This window comes from Littorina saxatilis, linkage group LG9 (assembly GCF_037325665.1).
Source record: "Littorina saxatilis isolate snail1 linkage group LG9, US_GU_Lsax_2.0, whole genome shotgun sequence".
In the NCBI taxonomy this organism is placed as follows: domain Eukaryota; kingdom Metazoa; phylum Mollusca; class Gastropoda; order Littorinimorpha; family Littorinidae; genus Littorina; species Littorina saxatilis.
In genome coordinates this window covers 2,623,720-2,643,453 of record NC_090253.1, presented here as the reverse complement: position 1 = coordinate 2,643,453, position 19,734 = coordinate 2,623,720, and the positions used below count along the sequence as shown (strand labels likewise).

General features: G+C 42.9%; 1 protein-coding gene across 1 annotated transcript; it reads left to right on the top strand.

Annotated features, from left to right (window-relative positions):
- Nucleotides 1-842: 842 nt before the first annotated feature.
- On the top strand, nucleotides 843-16,836 carry LOC138975070 (protein starmaker-like; the record flags this gene model as incomplete). Its single annotated transcript, XM_070347726.1, is given in 9 exon segments — nucleotides 843-948; nucleotides 1,961-2,007; nucleotides 6,000-6,028; nucleotides 8,251-8,379; nucleotides 8,992-9,273; nucleotides 9,539-9,725; nucleotides 12,848-13,671; nucleotides 14,593-14,762; nucleotides 15,790-16,836. Coding segments are annotated over 9 exon segments (2,011 nt in total), but the record flags the coding sequence as incomplete, so codon positions are not given.
- Between the last annotated feature and the right edge of the window lie 2,898 nt (nucleotides 16,837-19,734).

The window sequence follows — 19,734 nt, the reverse complement described above, 5'->3', positions numbered from 1 at the left end:
ACACACACACACACCACCCATTTTCCCTGCCTTCTAGCTATCCATCTTTGAAGCGGATGTCTTAACATTTTCCAACGGACAGTTTATCTAATGTTATTGATTCCAATATCTACTGTAATTGCAGAGTACCATTATTGATTCCAATATCTACTGTGATTGCAGAGTACCATTATTGATTCCAATATCTACTGTGATTGCAGAGTACCGTTCTTTTCTTTCTTTATTTGGTGTTTAACGTCGTTTTCAACCACGAAGGTTATATCGCGACGAAGAGTACCGTTGTTGATTCCAATATCTACTGTGATTGCAGATAACCATTATTGATTCCAATATCTACTGTGATTGCAGATAACCATTATTGATTCCAATATCTACTGTGATTGCAGATAACCATTATTGATTCCAATATCTACTGTGATTGCAGAGTACCGTTGTTGATTCCAATATCTACTGTGATTGCAGAGTACCGTTGTTGATTCCAATATCTACTGTGATTGCAGATAACCATTATTGATTCCAATATCTACTGTGATTGCAGATAACCATTATTGATTCCAATATCTACTGTGATTGCAGATAACCATTATTGATTCCAATATCTACTGTGATTGCAGAGAACCATTATTGATTCCAATATCTATTGTTATTGCAGAGTACCATTGTTGATTCCTATACCTATTGTGATTGCAGAGTACCATTATTGATTCCCATATCTATTGTGATTGCAGAGTACCATTATTGATTCCAATACCTATTGTGATTGCAGAGTACCATTATTGATTCCAATACCTATTGTGATTGCAGAGTACCATTATTGATTCAAATACCTATTGTGATTGCAGAGTACCATTCAACGGTCGTGCCTGGCCACGTGACAGTCCTGTGGCCAGAGTGTATGACGTCAGTAACACCAGTACCTCCATGGTTCTACTCAACATGAGACGAAAGGTACGTTCACATAACTTTGCTTGGACATCAAGGGCAGAGATGGCACGGAAATTAAGTTTGTTTTCCAGGTTCCAGGCATGGGAATTGTCCGCTGAAAGGCAAATTTCGGCCGAATGGTTTTTTTGTTTCGCCGAAAAAATAAATGAGGGAGGCAATAATGGTTATAAAACTGAATTTAATGGCAAACTTGGATCTCAGATGACACCAAATTGCACCATTTGGGTTCTTTTTTTTATGAAACATGTAGTTTTGGGGTCAGATTCATCTTCCAGAAAAATTGCATTATGTTTTATTTTACTCTGAAAAGGTCTCTAGATGCAACAACAGAGCAACTTTTTCAAATTAGATACCATAAACACAATATAATGCTTTTTAAAGGGCAAGTTTTTGTACTTTGACAGAATTTCTAAAATCATTCCTGAGTCATTTTTAAGAAGTCTCTCTGTTACTGCACAAAGACACCATTTCTGGTGAAAATACAAAAACCGAGCAAGAAGATTGTACAGTTAGTCTAGAAGATGACTATTTTCCAATGACGGCACTGATGCTTAAAATCTAGTTTTTTGGGTGTACGGGTAACGCGTCGACGTTCTGTTAGAGGGTAGATATTTGTGTGTGTGTGTGGACGGATGTAATGACGTCATCAACACCAGGAGCCTCTTGGCTCTTCTCAACCAGAAACCAAAGGCACATTTAACATTGGCCCCTGGACTTCAAGTGGAACAAGTTGATTAATGTTCAGTATGCTACCTACAATGTTCGTTGTGAAAACATCAGTCTCTTGAACAAACCGATGGTGAAATCAATAATCAGGATTGAAATCATAACATTTCTCCATTGAATGTTTTGTCACTTTCATTTGTTTGCCCTCATATCTTCTTCGTTTTTTTCTTTCTTTATTTTATTTATTCGTTTCCTTCTTTCTTTGCACAGGCCAGAAGCTTTAATATATCGATTACGAAATCAATAATTAAGTTTGATTGATTTAACGTAATTCATATTTTTTTTCCAGAAAAGGTCACAGTTGCGAGGACTGACAGAGCGCAGCGCGGAAATAGCGTGAGTATTTATAGACCTGTTTCTTCTCAGTTATATGTCTGTGTCAAATTTGCATCTTTGTTTCCTTCTAATACATGTATTACCACGCCGTATAAACGGTTGCGTCGACTGAAAGCCGCGGGATCGGTTGCATCGACTACAAGCCGCGGGATCAGGACATGCGAGGTGAGTTTCTCCACAAAATTACAAATCTCTTCTCTTAATTAGTAGATTATCACATAACTTTTGTTTACACTTTGAACTTAGGTGTTGTAGCATCACATCGTCGATTTTTTCATTGATTGCATTTCCGTGGGAATGTTGAACTGTGATTATTTACACTTTTTCAAGCGCATTTTTGTAAATTTTGACTTTCAACCTTCACCACTAAAAATCAAGCTTTCGAATGTTACGGACACCAAACAGTTTGACGGTTGCACACCACGGAAGAGCATGGTTGCACGTCGCGACAATATTTGATTGCCAGCGGTTGTGCACAATGGGACATTGTCCTTCTAAATTTTCCAGTAATATCAAGTTATATTAGGTGAATGTCTCAGCTCTTGTTTTGTTATGTTTTTATAGCCCCCCACCACCTTTAATGATCTTCTTTCCGTCGAAACATATTTGTACCTGTTTCTTGTCTTTTGCAATTGCTGAAATACAGTCGTCAAGGATTCCTGGGTGAACCGATGTGTTCGACTGACATTGCAGTTGTGAGTCGCAGACATTGAGGGGAAGGTACAGCAAAGTTTATCTTCGCTTCTCCAGGGACAAACTTCCCCTTCAGTGAGGATCCATCAATTACTTGTCCAGCGCTCTTTGGACCGCTCATAAATCGGAGGAAGCGGCCGTGAAATAACCTTTGGCCAGTGGACCAGAACGATTTTACTTCAGGACTGTATCTCATTTGAATAGAAGTATCATTTCCAAGAAATTTCACAACGTCTAGAAATAATTGGAAACAAATGTTCTCCATGGGAAATGTATTATCGCTCACCATGATGTTGAATTTGACCCATGTTGACAGGTGTCCAAGTGACTTCATTCGTTCTGCAATAACAGGCGCTAGTTCCTTAAGACGTTTAACATCAGCAGACGAAGCATCATTCACATCGATTGATTCATCACTGTCCGAATTTGATGCTGGTTCGTCCGTTTTGTTCTCGTCAGCTTTGCATTCGCCAGTTTTGCATTCGTCGGCTTTGCATTCTATTGTGATAGTTTCATTCTTATGGCCAACAATGTGGTATCCCTCTGCTACTGTCTTTGGAATTACTTCGAAGTCTTTTGAACAATATCTGGCTTTATCGTCAAGCCGAAGAATGCGAAGCTTCAAATTTTCATTGGGGTGTAAAGCATGATCGATAGCGGTGATGAATTCTTCACATTTTTCGGAACAATAGTCAATACCAGCACATGAAGCGGGGCTGATTCGCATCCATGGTTTATGCAGTAGACAGGTGATTTCAGGGGCCGGACTCCATCTGCCATAGAAAATTAGAAATATCAGAGTGCGAGTACCATCCTAAAAAAAAGTGCGTGTCTCCATGAAACTATTGGGACTGTACACTATCCGGGTCAAACCACCTACACGGTGGCCGGCAAAAGTATTGCTCCACATAGAAAGAGAGGAAAGGTCTAACAATTTAGACACTTTTCAAACGGTCTTTTTAATACAATCAAGTATACTAAACTCATGAATTTTTAACATAGTACAGACGAAAGTCCCCTCTTTCTTGTGATACCAAATCTGTTAGCAAATGAAGAGTTCTTACATATCTAATTAGGACCGTTAAAATGTGAGGTAATTTCCCGATTCGTTCAAAGCAATTTTAGTCATTTCCGTTCTTCCCATTTGTTGCGATACTTTTGCTGGCCACTGTACACCATTACATGGCATGATGTTTGTTGTACAATGTTCAGAAGCGATTTTGCAGCCTTAAAGTAAACCTTTTAAACTTTCAATTACTTCCACGGCGCACAACCGATGACTACCGTGGCGCACAACCGGTCTGTACAAGGATTTTCCGTGGTGTGCAACCGTCAAACTGTTTAGTGTCCTTGCATATCCGTAAAATATGAATTAACTATGTAACATTAGCTAATAAAATTTAACCCAATGGTCAATAAATAATCATTGATTACATTTTAATTGTCTGTAGCTTTGTCCGAAAGCTTGATTTTTAGTGGTGAAGGTTGAAAGTCAAAATTTACAAAAATGCGCTAGAAAAAGTGTAAATAATCACAGTTCAACATTCCCACGGAAATGCAATCAATGAAAAAAAATCGATGATGTGATGCTACAACACCTAAGTTCAAAGTGTAAACAAAAGTTATGTGATAATCTACTAATTAAGAGAAGAGATTTGTAATTTTGTGGAGAAACTCACCTCGCGTGTCCTGATCCCGCGGCTTTTAGTCGATGCAACCGATCCCGCGGCTTTCAGTCGACGCAACCGTTTATACGGCGTGATTACGTGCACTTGCACTTGCAACTGTTGTGCGACAGGTTTTTGTTTCAGTTCGCGTTGTTGTCGTTTTTCAAGTTGCTGTTCAGATAAATCGTAAATGAGCACCTTTTTCTTGATCCAACGATTTCAGTTTTGTTGTATAACGAATATGCAAATTTACAGGCAGTGATATTTTTGTTTTTCTTGTTTTGTTGTTTGTTTGTTTATCTGTCTGTTTGTTTGTTTGTTTTGCATGTTTTGAACTGCATACAATCTAGGTATGTGAGCTTGAACTATAGAGCATACGCCAAGTCGACATACAGATACTCTTCATAGGAATTGTTTTGAATGATTGCAAAATATTCCAGAGTAGCCCAAGATAGTTCATGAGAAGCTACGATGCATTGATTATAAGTCGGAACAATCGACTGACGAGCAAACAACACGTCAACCACCAAGCTCAGGACCCGGCATGCAATTCACAGCAATTTCTCCTCACAATGTATGTTACCTGATAACCATTATCAATTGCAATGATCTATAGACACAACAAACAAGGCCAGACAACAGGACTCCCTCATATTCCACAGACGTACATGTCGTACAATATTGATCTTAATCAAAGCAATTACATCTACCGAGGCCCCATACGTAAAGCCTTATCCATGCAGGGTAGGAAGAGGAAAAGACATTATAAATGAAACATATGGTGTTTTCTCTTAAAGATGCCTGGCTTCGTATGAAAACGACTCTGGGCACGCAATTCAACATAGATTGTAGCACTAACTTTAAAATGGGATAAGAGAATTATTCCACTTTGACAAATACCAAAATTATACTGCCTAGTTGTTATCTGTACGGTGTGGGAATGTTTTGCTGAATTAATGTTGCAGACTGAAGTAGATGGATGTTTCAGTTGCAAAAATAGTTCATCCGTACACACACGCACGCATTAAAGCACGCCATAACACAGACAGACGGGCACGCACACACACACACACTGACACACACACATACACACTCACACACACACACACTCACTCACACACACACACACTCACACACAAAATCACTCAACACAACACACACACACACATACTCACAAACACAACACAACACAACACAACACACACACACACACACAACACAACACACACAACACAACACACACACACACAACACAACACACACACACGCACACACACACACACACACAACACGCAGAAGAGTTTTGGTATGTGTCCAACAGCAGGAGAATGCTTATATCCCATAGAAAAACCTCGACGGAACTTGGTGACTTCACAAACAATTTACACTGGAAGGGTGGCATCTTTAACAGATCTCCCCCCCCCTCCCCCCAGGTAATAACAATAACAGACTAGCTCAAGATGTTTCCTGTGAGTATTGATCAGCCAATGTTGTGAGGACGGAGTTTGCGGTGTTATTTTCTCCCCACAACGCTTCATGAATGGTTGAGATAATTGTTCTCCTTCCCGATAGAGTCACTGTTGATTGACCTGTAACTGTGATGTTTGTTTTTCTCTCTCCTTTCTTTGTTAGGACGCCGAACCCTGAAAGACATATTCCAGGTATGTGATGTGTGTGTGTGTGTGTCAGTGTGTGCGTGCGTGTTTGTTTGTTTGTTTGTTTTGTTTGTTTCTTCTTGTTCTTGATTTTGTTTAGATGGCGATGGAAGGGGGGGGGGGGTTCCGGCTGTCTGTCTGTGCTCTCTCTCTCTCTCTCTCTCTCTCTCTCTCTCTCTCTCTCTCTCTCTCTCTCTCTCTCTCTCTCTCTCTCTCTCTCTCTCTTAAATCTTTTCTTTTAAATAGAAAACAAATTACATTTACTAATGCATCATATTCAAATGAAAGTACTTTGAAATATGGGGTCCCACAGGGATCTGTTTTAGGCCCATTATTGTTCTCCATTTATGTCAATGATTTACCACTGTACATACATAATAACTGTGAGTTGTTTGCAGATGACACTACTATTCATTCTAGTCACCATTCCATAAATTATTTATCAAAAACTCTACAAGAAAGCATTGATGCACTCCTGAATTGGTCAGAGTTAAACCATATGTCTCTTAACCATACTAAAACAAAATTTATGCTAATAACCACAAGACAGAAACGACAAAATCTATTATCGAGCATTCCACCTCTTTATATTAAAAATCAAGTATTGGAAGAAGTGTCTCACCACAAAGTCCTTGGTGTAAAGATTGATAATAATTTATCATGGCATGATCACATTGATTACATCTGTAAGATTGCTTCCCAAAAAATATATCAGTTATCAAAAATAAAACATTTCTTGAATCTCCACTCGCGAAAGATTTTTTTTTACAATCACATCTTGTCAAATATTGATTATGCATCCACTGTGTGGGATTGTGCAAGTGCTAATGTTTTGAAACCTTTAGCCAGTCTTCACAGAAGAGCAGTTAAGCTTATTATGCTAAAAAATCACACTCCTTCAGAATCTGATTATACAAATTTGCAAGTATTACCATTTCAAAAAAGGTTAATGTATAATAAAGGTGTTATAATGCATAAAGTGATGTCAGGATATGCACCGGAGACATTACGTGATAATTTTATTTTGAACTATAACAGACTAAAAATCATCACACCGACTCCACGTATTGACCTTTTCAAATCAAGCCTTCTATATTCAGGTGCGGTCCTATGGAACTCACTTCCTATTTTTCTTAAGCATAAAACAAACACAGACAGCTTCAAAAAAAATTATATGTCGCACATAATGCAACTAAACATGTGCTGAATGGTTCAACAATTCATTTAAAATGTATGTGCATGTTAAACTAAATTATAATAATATGCAGATCTAAATTAAGATATGTTAAAAATTGACATATTTATTATTGGAAATTGTACTTAAAATGCAGCATGACAATTTTTTTATTTATTTTTTTATTTTTTTATATTTTTTTATATCTGTATATATATATAATGTATTATAAGTTTGATGTGATAGTTATTTGATTATATTGTTTTCTGTTCTTGTTGACCCTATATTAGGGCGAGGGCTGGATGTAAAAAAGCAATATTCTTGCTTATCTATTACCCTCGATAATAAAGATTTTGTCTTGTCTTGTCTTGTCTTGTCTCTCTAGCTCTAGCTAACACCCACCCTTGACTACTCGATAGCATAGGTATAATGGGTGTACTGAAATGACATCTTTATGAACTGTGACTGAAATGTCCTACTGAATGAAGAACTGACATAAATAACAGTGATCCGGCTTCGCTCCGGATTGATAAACAGCTGTTACATTATAGTATGGGCTATGAATCCACTCAACACTACCCCAGCTCCTACACACACACACACACACACACACACACTGACACACACACACATTTTCACTCCCCCCTCCCCCTCCCCGGCCATGCCTTTTCACGGCTCTCACTCTCCCTCTCTCGCTCTCTTTACAGGAAAAGGAAGGTAGCAGACATGAGATAATGTCCCCCACCTCTCGCTCTCTTTACAGGAAAAGGAAGGTAGCAGACATGAGATAATGTCCCCCACCTCCCGGATAGAAAGCTAAAAGAATGTCAAATCATGTATTGTCCATCGTATTTAGGAGAAATCATTCTCATGCTCATGGAGGATGGTTTACGTAGTCTAAAGCACACAAACAGCAAAATCGCAAAGAATCCAGTTAGGCTACGCCAAATTTCAAGGACGACGACGATAATTATGTAGTTTTTAACATGCTGAAAGTCTGTTTGAAAAATCTCACGCCTGGTTATCTGGAATATGAGTGTGGTGATGATTGCAGACGAGCCCTCGGTGAACTGGTATCACCACAAGAAGTGCCTGACCTCCAGCTCCGAGACCTTCAAACCCAAACTTAACCTTGACCTTCGCTGGGTCAACGCCACCCAGCGACCCCCAGTCTTGTTTGACAGTAAGTCACTTTGTAGATCCTAAGCAAAGAAGACTTTTTTCTCCACAGAGGAATTGGGTACTGCATTGTTTTTTAGTCAGAGAACTGATTTGATGATTCACTATTTCCATTTCTACTGGCTTCCCCTAGCTAATGCTTCCCGTTTTTAATTTTGGAAAACTCACATTTTTCAATTGAAAGAGTTACTTTGCATGCAATGGGGGTAAATGGACAACCATAGACTTATCTCCACCGTCTGTCTTGCAGGTGGTAGCCATGACAACCATAGACTTATCTCCGCCGTCTGTCTTGCAGGTGGTAGCCATGACAACCATAGACTTATCTCCACCGTCTGTCTTGCAGGTGGTAGCCATGACAACCATAGACTTATCTCCACCGTCTGTCTTGCAGGTGGTAGCCATGACAACCATAGACTTGCAGGTGGTAGCCATGACAACCATAGACTTATCTCCACGGTCTGTCTTGCAGGTGGTAGCCATGACAACCATAGACTTATCTCCACCGTCTGTCTTGCAGGTGGTAGCCATGACAACCATAGACTTATCTCCACCGTCTGTCTTGCAGGTGGTAGCCATGACAACCATAGACTTATCTCCACCGTCTGTCTTGCAGGTGGTAGCCATGTCAACCACAAACGGCACACGTCATGCCGGGTCACCCCCGACACCCGCCCTGCGGTCGGCTGGAGGGGTGCGCCCCGACGACCCCAGACCGGAGCGTCGACAAGCCTGGGAAGCGAGCTCCGCAGTATGACCCCCATGCTGAACGACCCTGACCTTACCCCTGGGGAACGCAAGTACCTGTACAGCATCGCCCGCATCTATAGCACCAGTCAGATGAAAGCGCTCAAAGTGGACCAGTATCATCAGCTGCTGTTTAAGGAACTTGGCAAAGGTATGTCTCTCATGATTGGTCAGTGAGTTGATCAGTCGGTCAGTCTCTCTGTCCGTCTATTTGTCTGTCAACCAGAGTTCTAGTCAGTATCTGACATCACATGGCTTCAAAGAGGAAAATCCAATGTTTATATTTTAATCAATACATAATGCTGTGCCCTATACAAGCATTTGAGAGAACTTCTGTGCTAACAATCAGATACCTTTTCATAAATGTAAATTGTTAAATTTCATCTGGCCATCTGCTGAAATCTCTTGTTTAACAGGCTACCACTCGCCCCAAGAGTACGAGCGTTACCTGAACTATCTCAACACCCCTCGCAAGATGCAGTACCGCAAGCTGGATAACTATGACGACATCAGCCGCTCTAGATCCGCCCCACCCCCGACCAACAGCGACGCATGCGGCAGGGGGGGAGAGAGTGAGAGAAGCGCTTCCAGACAAAACAAAAGGTGAGAGGGTTTGCGGATTGTAGCATTGGATTTCTTTTGATATGTTGCTGTTGAAAGCATTGCGTATTGATTCAGTTAGGGCCAAGTCGCACTCTTTGCTTGTATCATTTTCATTAAGAGTATGGTCATTCCCAGCCAGCAAAATTGTGCGCAGCGACTGCGTCTTGAAGTCACCAAATTATGCGAATCAACTGCGGAAGACGCACTCACTACAAAATACGCGCATGACAAGTTTTCTTTTCCCTCAGACCACACACAGCAAGACTAAGTACGCGCTTTTACGCAGACGACACGACTACTTTACGCACTCTCACGCAGACCACACGACTACTTTACGCACTCTCACGCAGACGACACGACTACTTTACGCACTCTCACCCAGACAACACGACTACTTTACGCACTCTCACGCGGACTACACGACTACTTTACGTGCACTCACGCAGACGACACGACTACTTTACGCACTCTCACGCGGACGACACGACTACTTTACGCACTCTCACGCAGACGACACTTCTACTTTACGCACTCTCACGCAGACAAAAGGACTACTTTACGCACTCTCACGCAGACCACACGACTACTTTACGCACTCTCACACAGACAACACAACTACTTTACGATCTCTCACACAGACAACACGACTACTTTACGCACTCTCACGCAGACAACACGACTACTTTACGCACTCTCACACAGACAATTAACACGACTACTTTATGCACTCTCACACAGACCACACGACAACTTTACGCACTCTCACACAGACAATTAACACGACTACTTTACGCACTCTCACAAAGACAATTAACACGACTACTTTATGCACTCTCACACAGACAATTAACACGACTACTTTACGCACTCTCACACAGACAACACGACTACTTTACACACTCTCCCACAGACCACATGACAACTTTACGCACTCTCACACAGACAATTAACACGACTACTTTACGCACTCTCACACAGACCACACGACTACTTTACGCACTCTCACACAGACCACACGACTATTTTACGCACTCCCACACAGACAACCAACTACTTTACGCACTCTCACACAGACAACACGACTACTTTACGCACTCTCACGCAGACGAAATGACTACTTTACGCACTCTCACGCAGACGAAATGACTACTTTGCGCACTCTCACGCAGACGAAATGACAACTTTACGCACTCTCACGCAGACCACATGACTACTTTACGTACTCTCACACAGACCACACGACTACTTTACGCACTCTCACACAGACAAAACGACTACTTTACGCACTCTCACGCAGACCACATGACTACTTTACGCACTCTCACACAGACAACACGACTTCTTTACGCACTCTCACGCAGACAATACGACTACTTTATGCACTCTCACACAGACCACACGACTACTTTACGCACTCTCACACAGACCACACGACTACTTTACGCACTCTCACACAGACCACACAACTACTTTACGCACTCTCACACAGACCACACGACTACTTTACGCACTCTCACGCAGACCACACGACTACTTTACGCACTCTCACATAGACCACACGACTACTTTATGCGCTTTTACGCAGACGACACGACTACTTTACGCACTCTCACACATCTAGATCACACGACTACTTTACGCACTCTCACACAGACCACACAACTACTTTATGCACTTTCACGCAGACGTCACGACTACTTTTTGCTCTTTCACGAAGTCCACACGACTACTTTACGCACTTTCACGCAGACAACACGACTACTTTACGCACTCTCACGCAGCGCAGACGTCACGCCTACTTTTCGCTCTTTCACGAAGACCACACAACTACTTTACGCACTTTCACGCAGATCACACGACTACTTTATGCACTCTTATGCAGACGTCACGACTACTTTACGCACTTTCACGAAGACCACACAACTACTTTACGCACTTTCATGCTCATCACACGACTACTTGATGCGTTTTCACACAGACAACACGACTACTTTACGCACTTTCACGCAGACCATACGACTACTTTACGCACTTTCACACAGACCACACGCCTACTTTACGCATTTTTACGCAGACCATACGACTACTTTACGCACTTTCACACAGACAACACGACTACTTTACGCACTTTCACGCAGACCATACGACGACTTTATGCACTCACGCAGACAATACGACTACTTTACGCACTTTCACGCAGACCATACGACTACTTTACGCACTTTCACACAGACCGCACGCCTACTTTTCGCTCTTTCACAAAGACCACACGACTACTTTACTCACTCTCACGCAGACTACACGACTACTTTACGCACTTTCACGCAGACTACACGACTACTTTACGCACTCTCACGCAGACCACACAACTACTTTACGCACTCTCACGCAGACCACATGACTACTTTATGCACTCACGCAGACAACACGACTACTTTACGCACTATCACACAGTCAACACGACTACTTTACGCACTATCACGCAGACAACACGACTACTTTCCGCACTTAAATCTTGAAATGTGAGGATCATACACTGTTGTATTGTAATGTTTTCAGTTTTGCTGGTTTCTAGATTGCTTGTAATGAATTTAGGTAAATGCAAACTAACAGTTCAACGTCACTTAACTGCATCAAGAAATACAGTGGAACCCTTTTTAAGGACCCCCAGTTTTAAACTTCCCTCCCTTTTCTGTTCATAACCTCTGCAAATGTCCCCCCCTTTTGAGACTTCGACCTCCTTTTTAAGACCGCATTTTCTTACATTTTTTTAGGTTTGAGAAGGGGAGTTGCCAACTGACAAGCAGTAGTGCTTGTTTCTAAGATGTGATAAATGTAGGTACCTGTACATGTAAAAGCATAACGAAAAAGAAAAAATAAACAAATCCTTTACTCAAATGAAAACAAAAGCTAACAACTCATCTTCATTCACATGCATACACAATTACCCTTTTTGATGTGAAAAAAAAAGTTATTTGTACCGTAAGTGTTTGTCTGTCTGCTTCAAAGGCCACTAGGTTGGCGTATTGTAAATGTAGCGATTTGTTTTGTCAATAATTAAACGTTCCAATAACCTACAATTCTTGGTGTTTTTTTTTATTCCTTTTCAATGTGTGTTTCAGGGTCCCCCCTCTCAGCAGTCGCAGCTGGGCCCCCTCCATGATCAGCTCCACCTCCCGCATGTCTTCCGTCTCCAGCCGCCAAAAAGCCGGTGGCAAAAAGCAGCCCGTCAAACGACGCCCTGCTGAGAAAGCGACCAAAGCCGACAAAGAAAAGCCCGTCCGGAGCAAAAGCCCTGAGCCTGTGTCAGCCACAGTTACCGTGGACGACGAAGATGATGACGACGGGACAACACACACCAGAAAGAAAGAGTCGGAGAAGCCGGAAGAACCGCTGAACAGCATCCAAAAAAGTGAAGAGGCTTCTCCGAGGTCGAAGGCCAAGACATCGTCACAGCCGGCTACTCCGAGGGACGCTGAAGAATCTCCGCTGACTCCGAGACAAGCTAATGAGGGAGTAACTCCAAGGAAGGACGATGACGGTCCCTCACCACGGAGAGATGATGTCCTATCTCCAAGGAAGGGGGAAGAAGAAGAGGGGGAAAGTCCCAGAAAAAGCGACACTGTGGACGGCGCCGCTTCAGAAGGGAAAGAGTCAAGCCAGGACACGGCTGCAGCCAACAACAACGTCGCTGCCAGCAGCAGCAACACCACCAGCAACAACTTCCTCGCCCTCATCGTCAGCGACGCGGAAAAGGACGACGACACCAAGACGCCGGAAGACAGTGAGCAGGACAAGAAATCGATGGAAGGGGCCGCTCAACCGGAGTCATCGATTCCCAGGGATTTCAGCGACACCAAGCTAGCCTCTGGTTACTCGCCCAGAGTGCACAAGGAAGGTCGCAACCGTCCTCTGTCCAGGGCTGGAAGACCCAGTGAGATTAGAGGTAAGAGTTCTTCTAATATCCATTTTAGATGTGGTGCAGGGGGAGGGGGAGGGGGGGGGGGGTTGTACTGAACTCAATTGTCTTTCTGATGTCCACACGCACCAAAACACCTTCAGAAAACTACCTGTTCAGTGTAAGTGGCGTGAAATGAAAGGAATACATTAGAATTCCTGCCAACAGATGGAAGTAAAGAACAGATCTTGTGATTTTTGTGAGCTCTCATCTAGCTATAAATGGCAGTTTAACAACACGCCATTTCACTTTTTATATTGTTCTTGACCTGGGCTGGTATGCAAGACTGGAGGTGGGAGACCTAATGTAGCCCTGGAGGAACTGGACCCTCCATGCAGTTTATCTTGGTGGGAGACCTAATGTAGCCCTGGAGGAACTGGACCCTCCATGCAGTTTATCTTGGTGGGAGACCTAATGTAGCCCTGGAGGAACTGTACCCTCAATGCAGTTTATCTTGGTGGGAGACCTAATTTAGCCCTGGAGGAACTGGACCCTCCATGCAGTTTATCTTGGTGGGAGACCTAATGTAGCCCTGGAGGAACTGGACCCTCCATGCAGTTTATCTTGGTGGGAGACCTAATGTAGCCCTGGAGGAACTGGACCCTCCATGCAGTTTATCTTGGTGGGAGACCTAATGTAGCCCTGGAGGAACTGTACCCTCAATGCAGTTTATCTTGGTGGGAGACCTAATTTAGCCCTGGAGGAACTGGACCCTCCATGCAGTTTATCTTGGTGGGAGACCTAATGTAGCCCTGGAGGAACTGGACCCTCCATGCAGTTTATCTTGGTGGGAGACCTAATGTAGCCCTGGAGGAACTGTACCCTCAATGCAGTTTATCTTAAAGTCTCTTAACTCAAATACCTGCATTTCAGCCATTCTCAAAACACAAGACATCATTATTTCTGCAGAGCGAGGCAACCGGGAGAACTCAGACGACGACTATGATGACACAGACGAAGAGACAGAGAAAGTTGCCACAGATGACAAGAACGATACCATACAGGAGGAACCTGTGCAGCGATCGGGACTCGGACCTGAACAACCTGTCATGGATACCTCCAGGTCTGAAGACTCCAAGGTGAGAGATAGGATAGTTTATATGCAGATGAGTTTAAGGTATTAGAATCGAAATTAACATTAGAAATGAGTCAATTAAAAGGATTGGCGAGACTGTGCATGTGTGTGTGTGATGCTTGTGTGTTTGGGGTTGTGGTGGTGTACTATATAGGTCCGGGGTTATCGCAGCTAGCTGCAACCTGGTAATTGGGTCTAAGACATCGTGGCTAGATCGCGGCAAGCTATAGCATGATCCCAGGAACATCGCGGCTAGCTGTGACCTGGTCGCAGCAAGCTCACAGTAAGGGGTCTAGGACATCGCGGCAAGCTTGCAGGGAACATCGCGGCTGGGGGCGACCACATCACATCAAGCTTGCGGGTTGGATCTCCATATAAGGATATATAACTACACCGCGGCTAGCTGCGACTAAGTCACGGCAAACCTTTGCATGGTAAAATACGGCCTCGCTGCGAGCCTCGCCACAGGGCTTTTTTTTCTGTAAGGGGTGTTTCAAAAGGACAGTAATAGCTTTGAGTTTTGAGTCTTTCAGAGGGAGATGGGGGTGAGAGAGTAAGTGTGCAATTGTGCGTGCATGTGTGTGTGTGTGTGTGTGTGTGTGTGTGTGTGTGTGTGTGCGTGCATGTGTGTGTGTGTGTGTGTGTGTGTGTGTGTGTGTGTGTGTGTGTGTGTGTGTGCGCATGTGTATATGCTTGTGTGAGTGTGTGTGCATGCCCGCGATAAAGAATCCAAGTCCACAGCGAAAGTCTCAGGGCTTGAAAACATGAGCACACGCACACAGGAAACAGAAGAAAAATGGAAAGCGCCATACTGTATGACAGCTCCCTTTCCCCAAAGAGGAAGCAACCCATATTTCCAAGAGGATAACCTCACAAAACTGTGATAAAACCTTATTCTTATTTGATTGTCAGTCAAAACATTTATACCCCCACTGTTGTTCAAACCAGAATCTGTGCACAGACAAAGTTCTTTCACCTAACACATCCATAACGAATGTCAAAATATCCCACCTTCCACGCATCTTTCACAGGCGGAGGAGCGGGGAGGAGAAATGGACGAACATGCGACAACAATCCACATCGACAAACGAGCCGGCTCCCCCGAGGAAGGCAGTGACGATCGCGCGGAAGAAACCCACGATCGAGAAGGGGAGCGATCGCTGATCATCCCCGTCACCCCCCGTGGGGACAACCAGTCTCAAAATGTCGCCGCCCTCGACATCTCAGCGGAAGGAAAGAACCGCGATGTTGAGAAAATTGAGTATTAGGGACGAATTTATTAAGGGTATGTATTTCGCGGACTTTCACGATGCCAGAATAATAATGTAAGATTGAGTATTAAGGACATATTTTTAAGTTAGCGTACAATGTACATGTATTTCGTTAACTTTAACAATGCCAGAACAAAAATGTAAGATTGAGTATTAGAGACGAATTTTCACGGGTATCTATATACAATGTATTTCGTAAACTTTCACAATGCTAGAACAATAATTTAAGATAGAGTATTAGGGACAAAGTTTTACGGGTACGTACAATTTATTTCGTAAACTTTCACAAGATTAGAACAATAATTTGGGATTGAGTATTTAGAGGGAATTTGTGTAGGGTCTTTTGTGGACTTTTACCGATCGCAAACAATTTTGAAAGAAATAATGTGTTGTGTGATGTGATGAAATGAGGCTGGTTTCAAAACAGCGATCAAGTGATTGAGGAAAAGGAGAGGGGGTAGGGGTGGGGGTAATATCTTAACACTGTAAAATTGTTTCAGTAATTCATACACACATTCTCACTCTGCACATGAGAGGGAAGTCATGATGTTGAGTGTTGGTATGTGACCAAGTGGAGGGATGGTCTTATCCCATGTAACACCCAGGCTGTTGAGTGTTGGTATGTGACCAAGTGGAGGGATGGTCTTATCCCGTGTAACACCCAGGCTGTTGAGTGTTGGTATGTGACCAAGTGGAGGGATGGTCTTATCCCATGTAACACCCAGGCTGTTGAGTGTTGGTATGTGACCAAGTGGAGGGATGGTCTTATCCCGTGTAACACCCAGGCTGTTGAGTGTTGGTATGTGACCAAGTGGAGGGATGGTCTTATCCCGTGTAACACCCAGGCTGTTCAGTGTTGGTATGTGACCAAGTGGAGGGATGGTCTTATCCCGTGTAACACCCAGGCTGTTCAGTGTTGGTATGTGACCAAGTGGAGGGATGGTCTTATCCCGTGTAACACCCAGGCTGTTCAGTGTTGGTATGTGACCAAGTGGAGGGATGGTCTTATCCCGTGTAACACCCAGGCTGTTCAGTGTTGGTATGTGACCAAGTGGAGGGATGGTCTTATCCCATGTAACACCCAGGCTGTTCAGTGTTGGTATGTGACCAAGTGGAGGGATGGTCTTATCCCGTGTAACACCCAGGCTGTTCAGTGTTGGTATGTGACCAAGTGGAGGGATGGTCTTATCCCGTGTAACACCCAGGCTGTTCAGTGTTGGTATGTGACCAAGTGGAGGGATGGTCTTATCCCGTGTAACACCCAGGCTGTTCAGTGTTGGTATGTGACCAAGTGGAGGGATGGTCTTATCCCGTGTAACACCCAGGCTGTTCAGTGTTGGTATGTGACCAAGTGGAGGGATGGTCTTGTCCCGTGTAACACCCAGGCTGTTGAGTGTTGGTATGTGACCAAGTGGAGGGATGGTCTTATCCCATGTAACACCCAGGCTGTTCAGTGTTGGTATGTGACCAAGTGGAGGGATGGTCTTATCCCATGTAACACCCAGGCTGTTCAGTGTTGGTATGTGACCAAGTGGAGGGATGGTCTTATCCCGTGTAACACCCAGGCTGTTCAGTGTTGGTATGTGACCAAGTGGAGGGATGGTCTTATCCCGTGTAACACCCAGGCTGTTCAGTGTTGGTATGTGACCAAGTGGAGGGATGGTCTTATCCCGTGTAACACCCAGGCTGTTCAGTGTTGGTATGTGACCAAGTGGAGGGTTTTGTCTTATCCCATGTAACACACAGGCTGTTCAGTGTTGGTATGTGACCAAGTGGAGGGATGGTCTTGTCCCATGTAACACCCAGGCTGTTCAGTGTTGGTATGTGACCAAGTGGAGGGTTTTGTCTTATCCCATGTAACACACAGGCTGTTCAGTGTTGGTATGTGACCAAGTGGAGGGATGGTCTTATCCCGTGTAACACCCAGGCTGTTCAGTGTTGGTATGTGACCAAGTGGAGGGTTTTGTCTTATCCCATGTAACACACAGGCTGTTCAGTGTTGGTATGTGACCAAGTGGAGGGATGGTCTTATCCCATGTAACACCCAGGCTGTTCAGTGTTGGTATGTGACCAAGTGGAGGGATGGTCTTATCCCGTGTAACACCCAGGCTGTTCAGTGTTGGTATGTGACCAAGTGGAGGGATGGTCTTATCCCATGTAACACCCAGGCTGTTCAGTGTTGGTATGTGACCAAGTGGAGGGATGGTCTTATCCCATGTAACACCCAGGCTGTTCAGTGTTGGTATGTGACCAAGTGGAGGGATGGTCTTATCCCGTGTAACACCCAGGCTGTTCAGTGTTGGTATGTGACCAAGTGGAGGGATGGTCTTATCCCATGTAAAAGTCTGGCCAGATCTGAGATGACGAGTCTTCACCACAAGCCTTTAAGTGTCACAAAATAAATATGTAGATGTAATCTGGAGAAATGCTGTATATGCAGATGACCCAAATCACATGTTTTCCAAATGAATCTCATGTGACCGGGAGCATCTCGTTACTCCCCCGTGTCGTTACTCCCCCGGCTTGTTACTAACCCTAACCCTAACCCTAAGGGGGAGTAACGAGGTGATCCCATGTGACCATTGCATTCATCATGAAAAGATGTCGTTTGATTGCTTGTATCGATGTTTTTGGTTGTTGTTCAAAAGAATATTGAACCCTTTGTACATAAAAGTTCTATTAACTTTGCTTTTGTATCCACAAGATGTCTGGTATGCCTAAAAACAGTTTCCATTATTATAACCCATCTTTCAGGATAGATGTCACCATTAAAATACATGTACATCTGTCTAATCCATTATTATAACCCATCTTTGAGGATAGATGTCACCATTAAAATACATGTACATCTGTCTAATCCATTATTATAACCCATCTTTGAGGATAGATGTCACCATTAAAATACATGTACATCTGTCTAATCCATTATTATAACCCATCTTTAATTTCAGGATAGATCTCACCATTAAAATACATGTACATCTGTCTAATCCATTATTATAACCCATCTTTCAGGATAGATGTCACCATTAAAATACATGTACATCTGTCTAATCCAAATGAAATGAAGGCGCAGATATGTAACTGAATGCGTAAAAGTGTGATTTTCCTGAATTATTTGTATTCTAGTCCACCACTGTTTCAGTATTTGAGCATTTCATGCTAACAAATCCACAATAGCATAGATCCACATCCCTGCAACACAGATGAATGTTTCATCTGGTTAAAACAATTAACATTCTTAAAAAACAAAACAAGTCGCGTAAGGCGAAATTACTACATTTAGTCAAGCTGTGGAACTCACAGAATGAAACTGAACGCACTGCATTTTTTCACAATGACCGTAGTCCGCCGCTCGTGCAAAAGGCAGTGAAATTAACGAGCCTGTTTAGTGCGATAGTGGTTGCGCTGTGCTGCATAGCACGCTTTTCTGTACCTCTCTTCGTTTTAACTTTCTGAGCGTGTTTTTAATCCAAACATATCATATATATATATATGTTTTTGGAATCAGGAACCGACAAGGAATAAGATGAAATTGTTTTTAAATCGATTTCGGAAGTTTTATTTGAATCATAATTTGTATATGTTTTAATTTTCAGAGCTTGTTTTTAATCCTAATATAACATATGTATATGTTTTTGAAATCAAAAAATGATGAAGAATAAGATGAACGTAATTTTGAATCGTTTTATAAAAAAAATAATT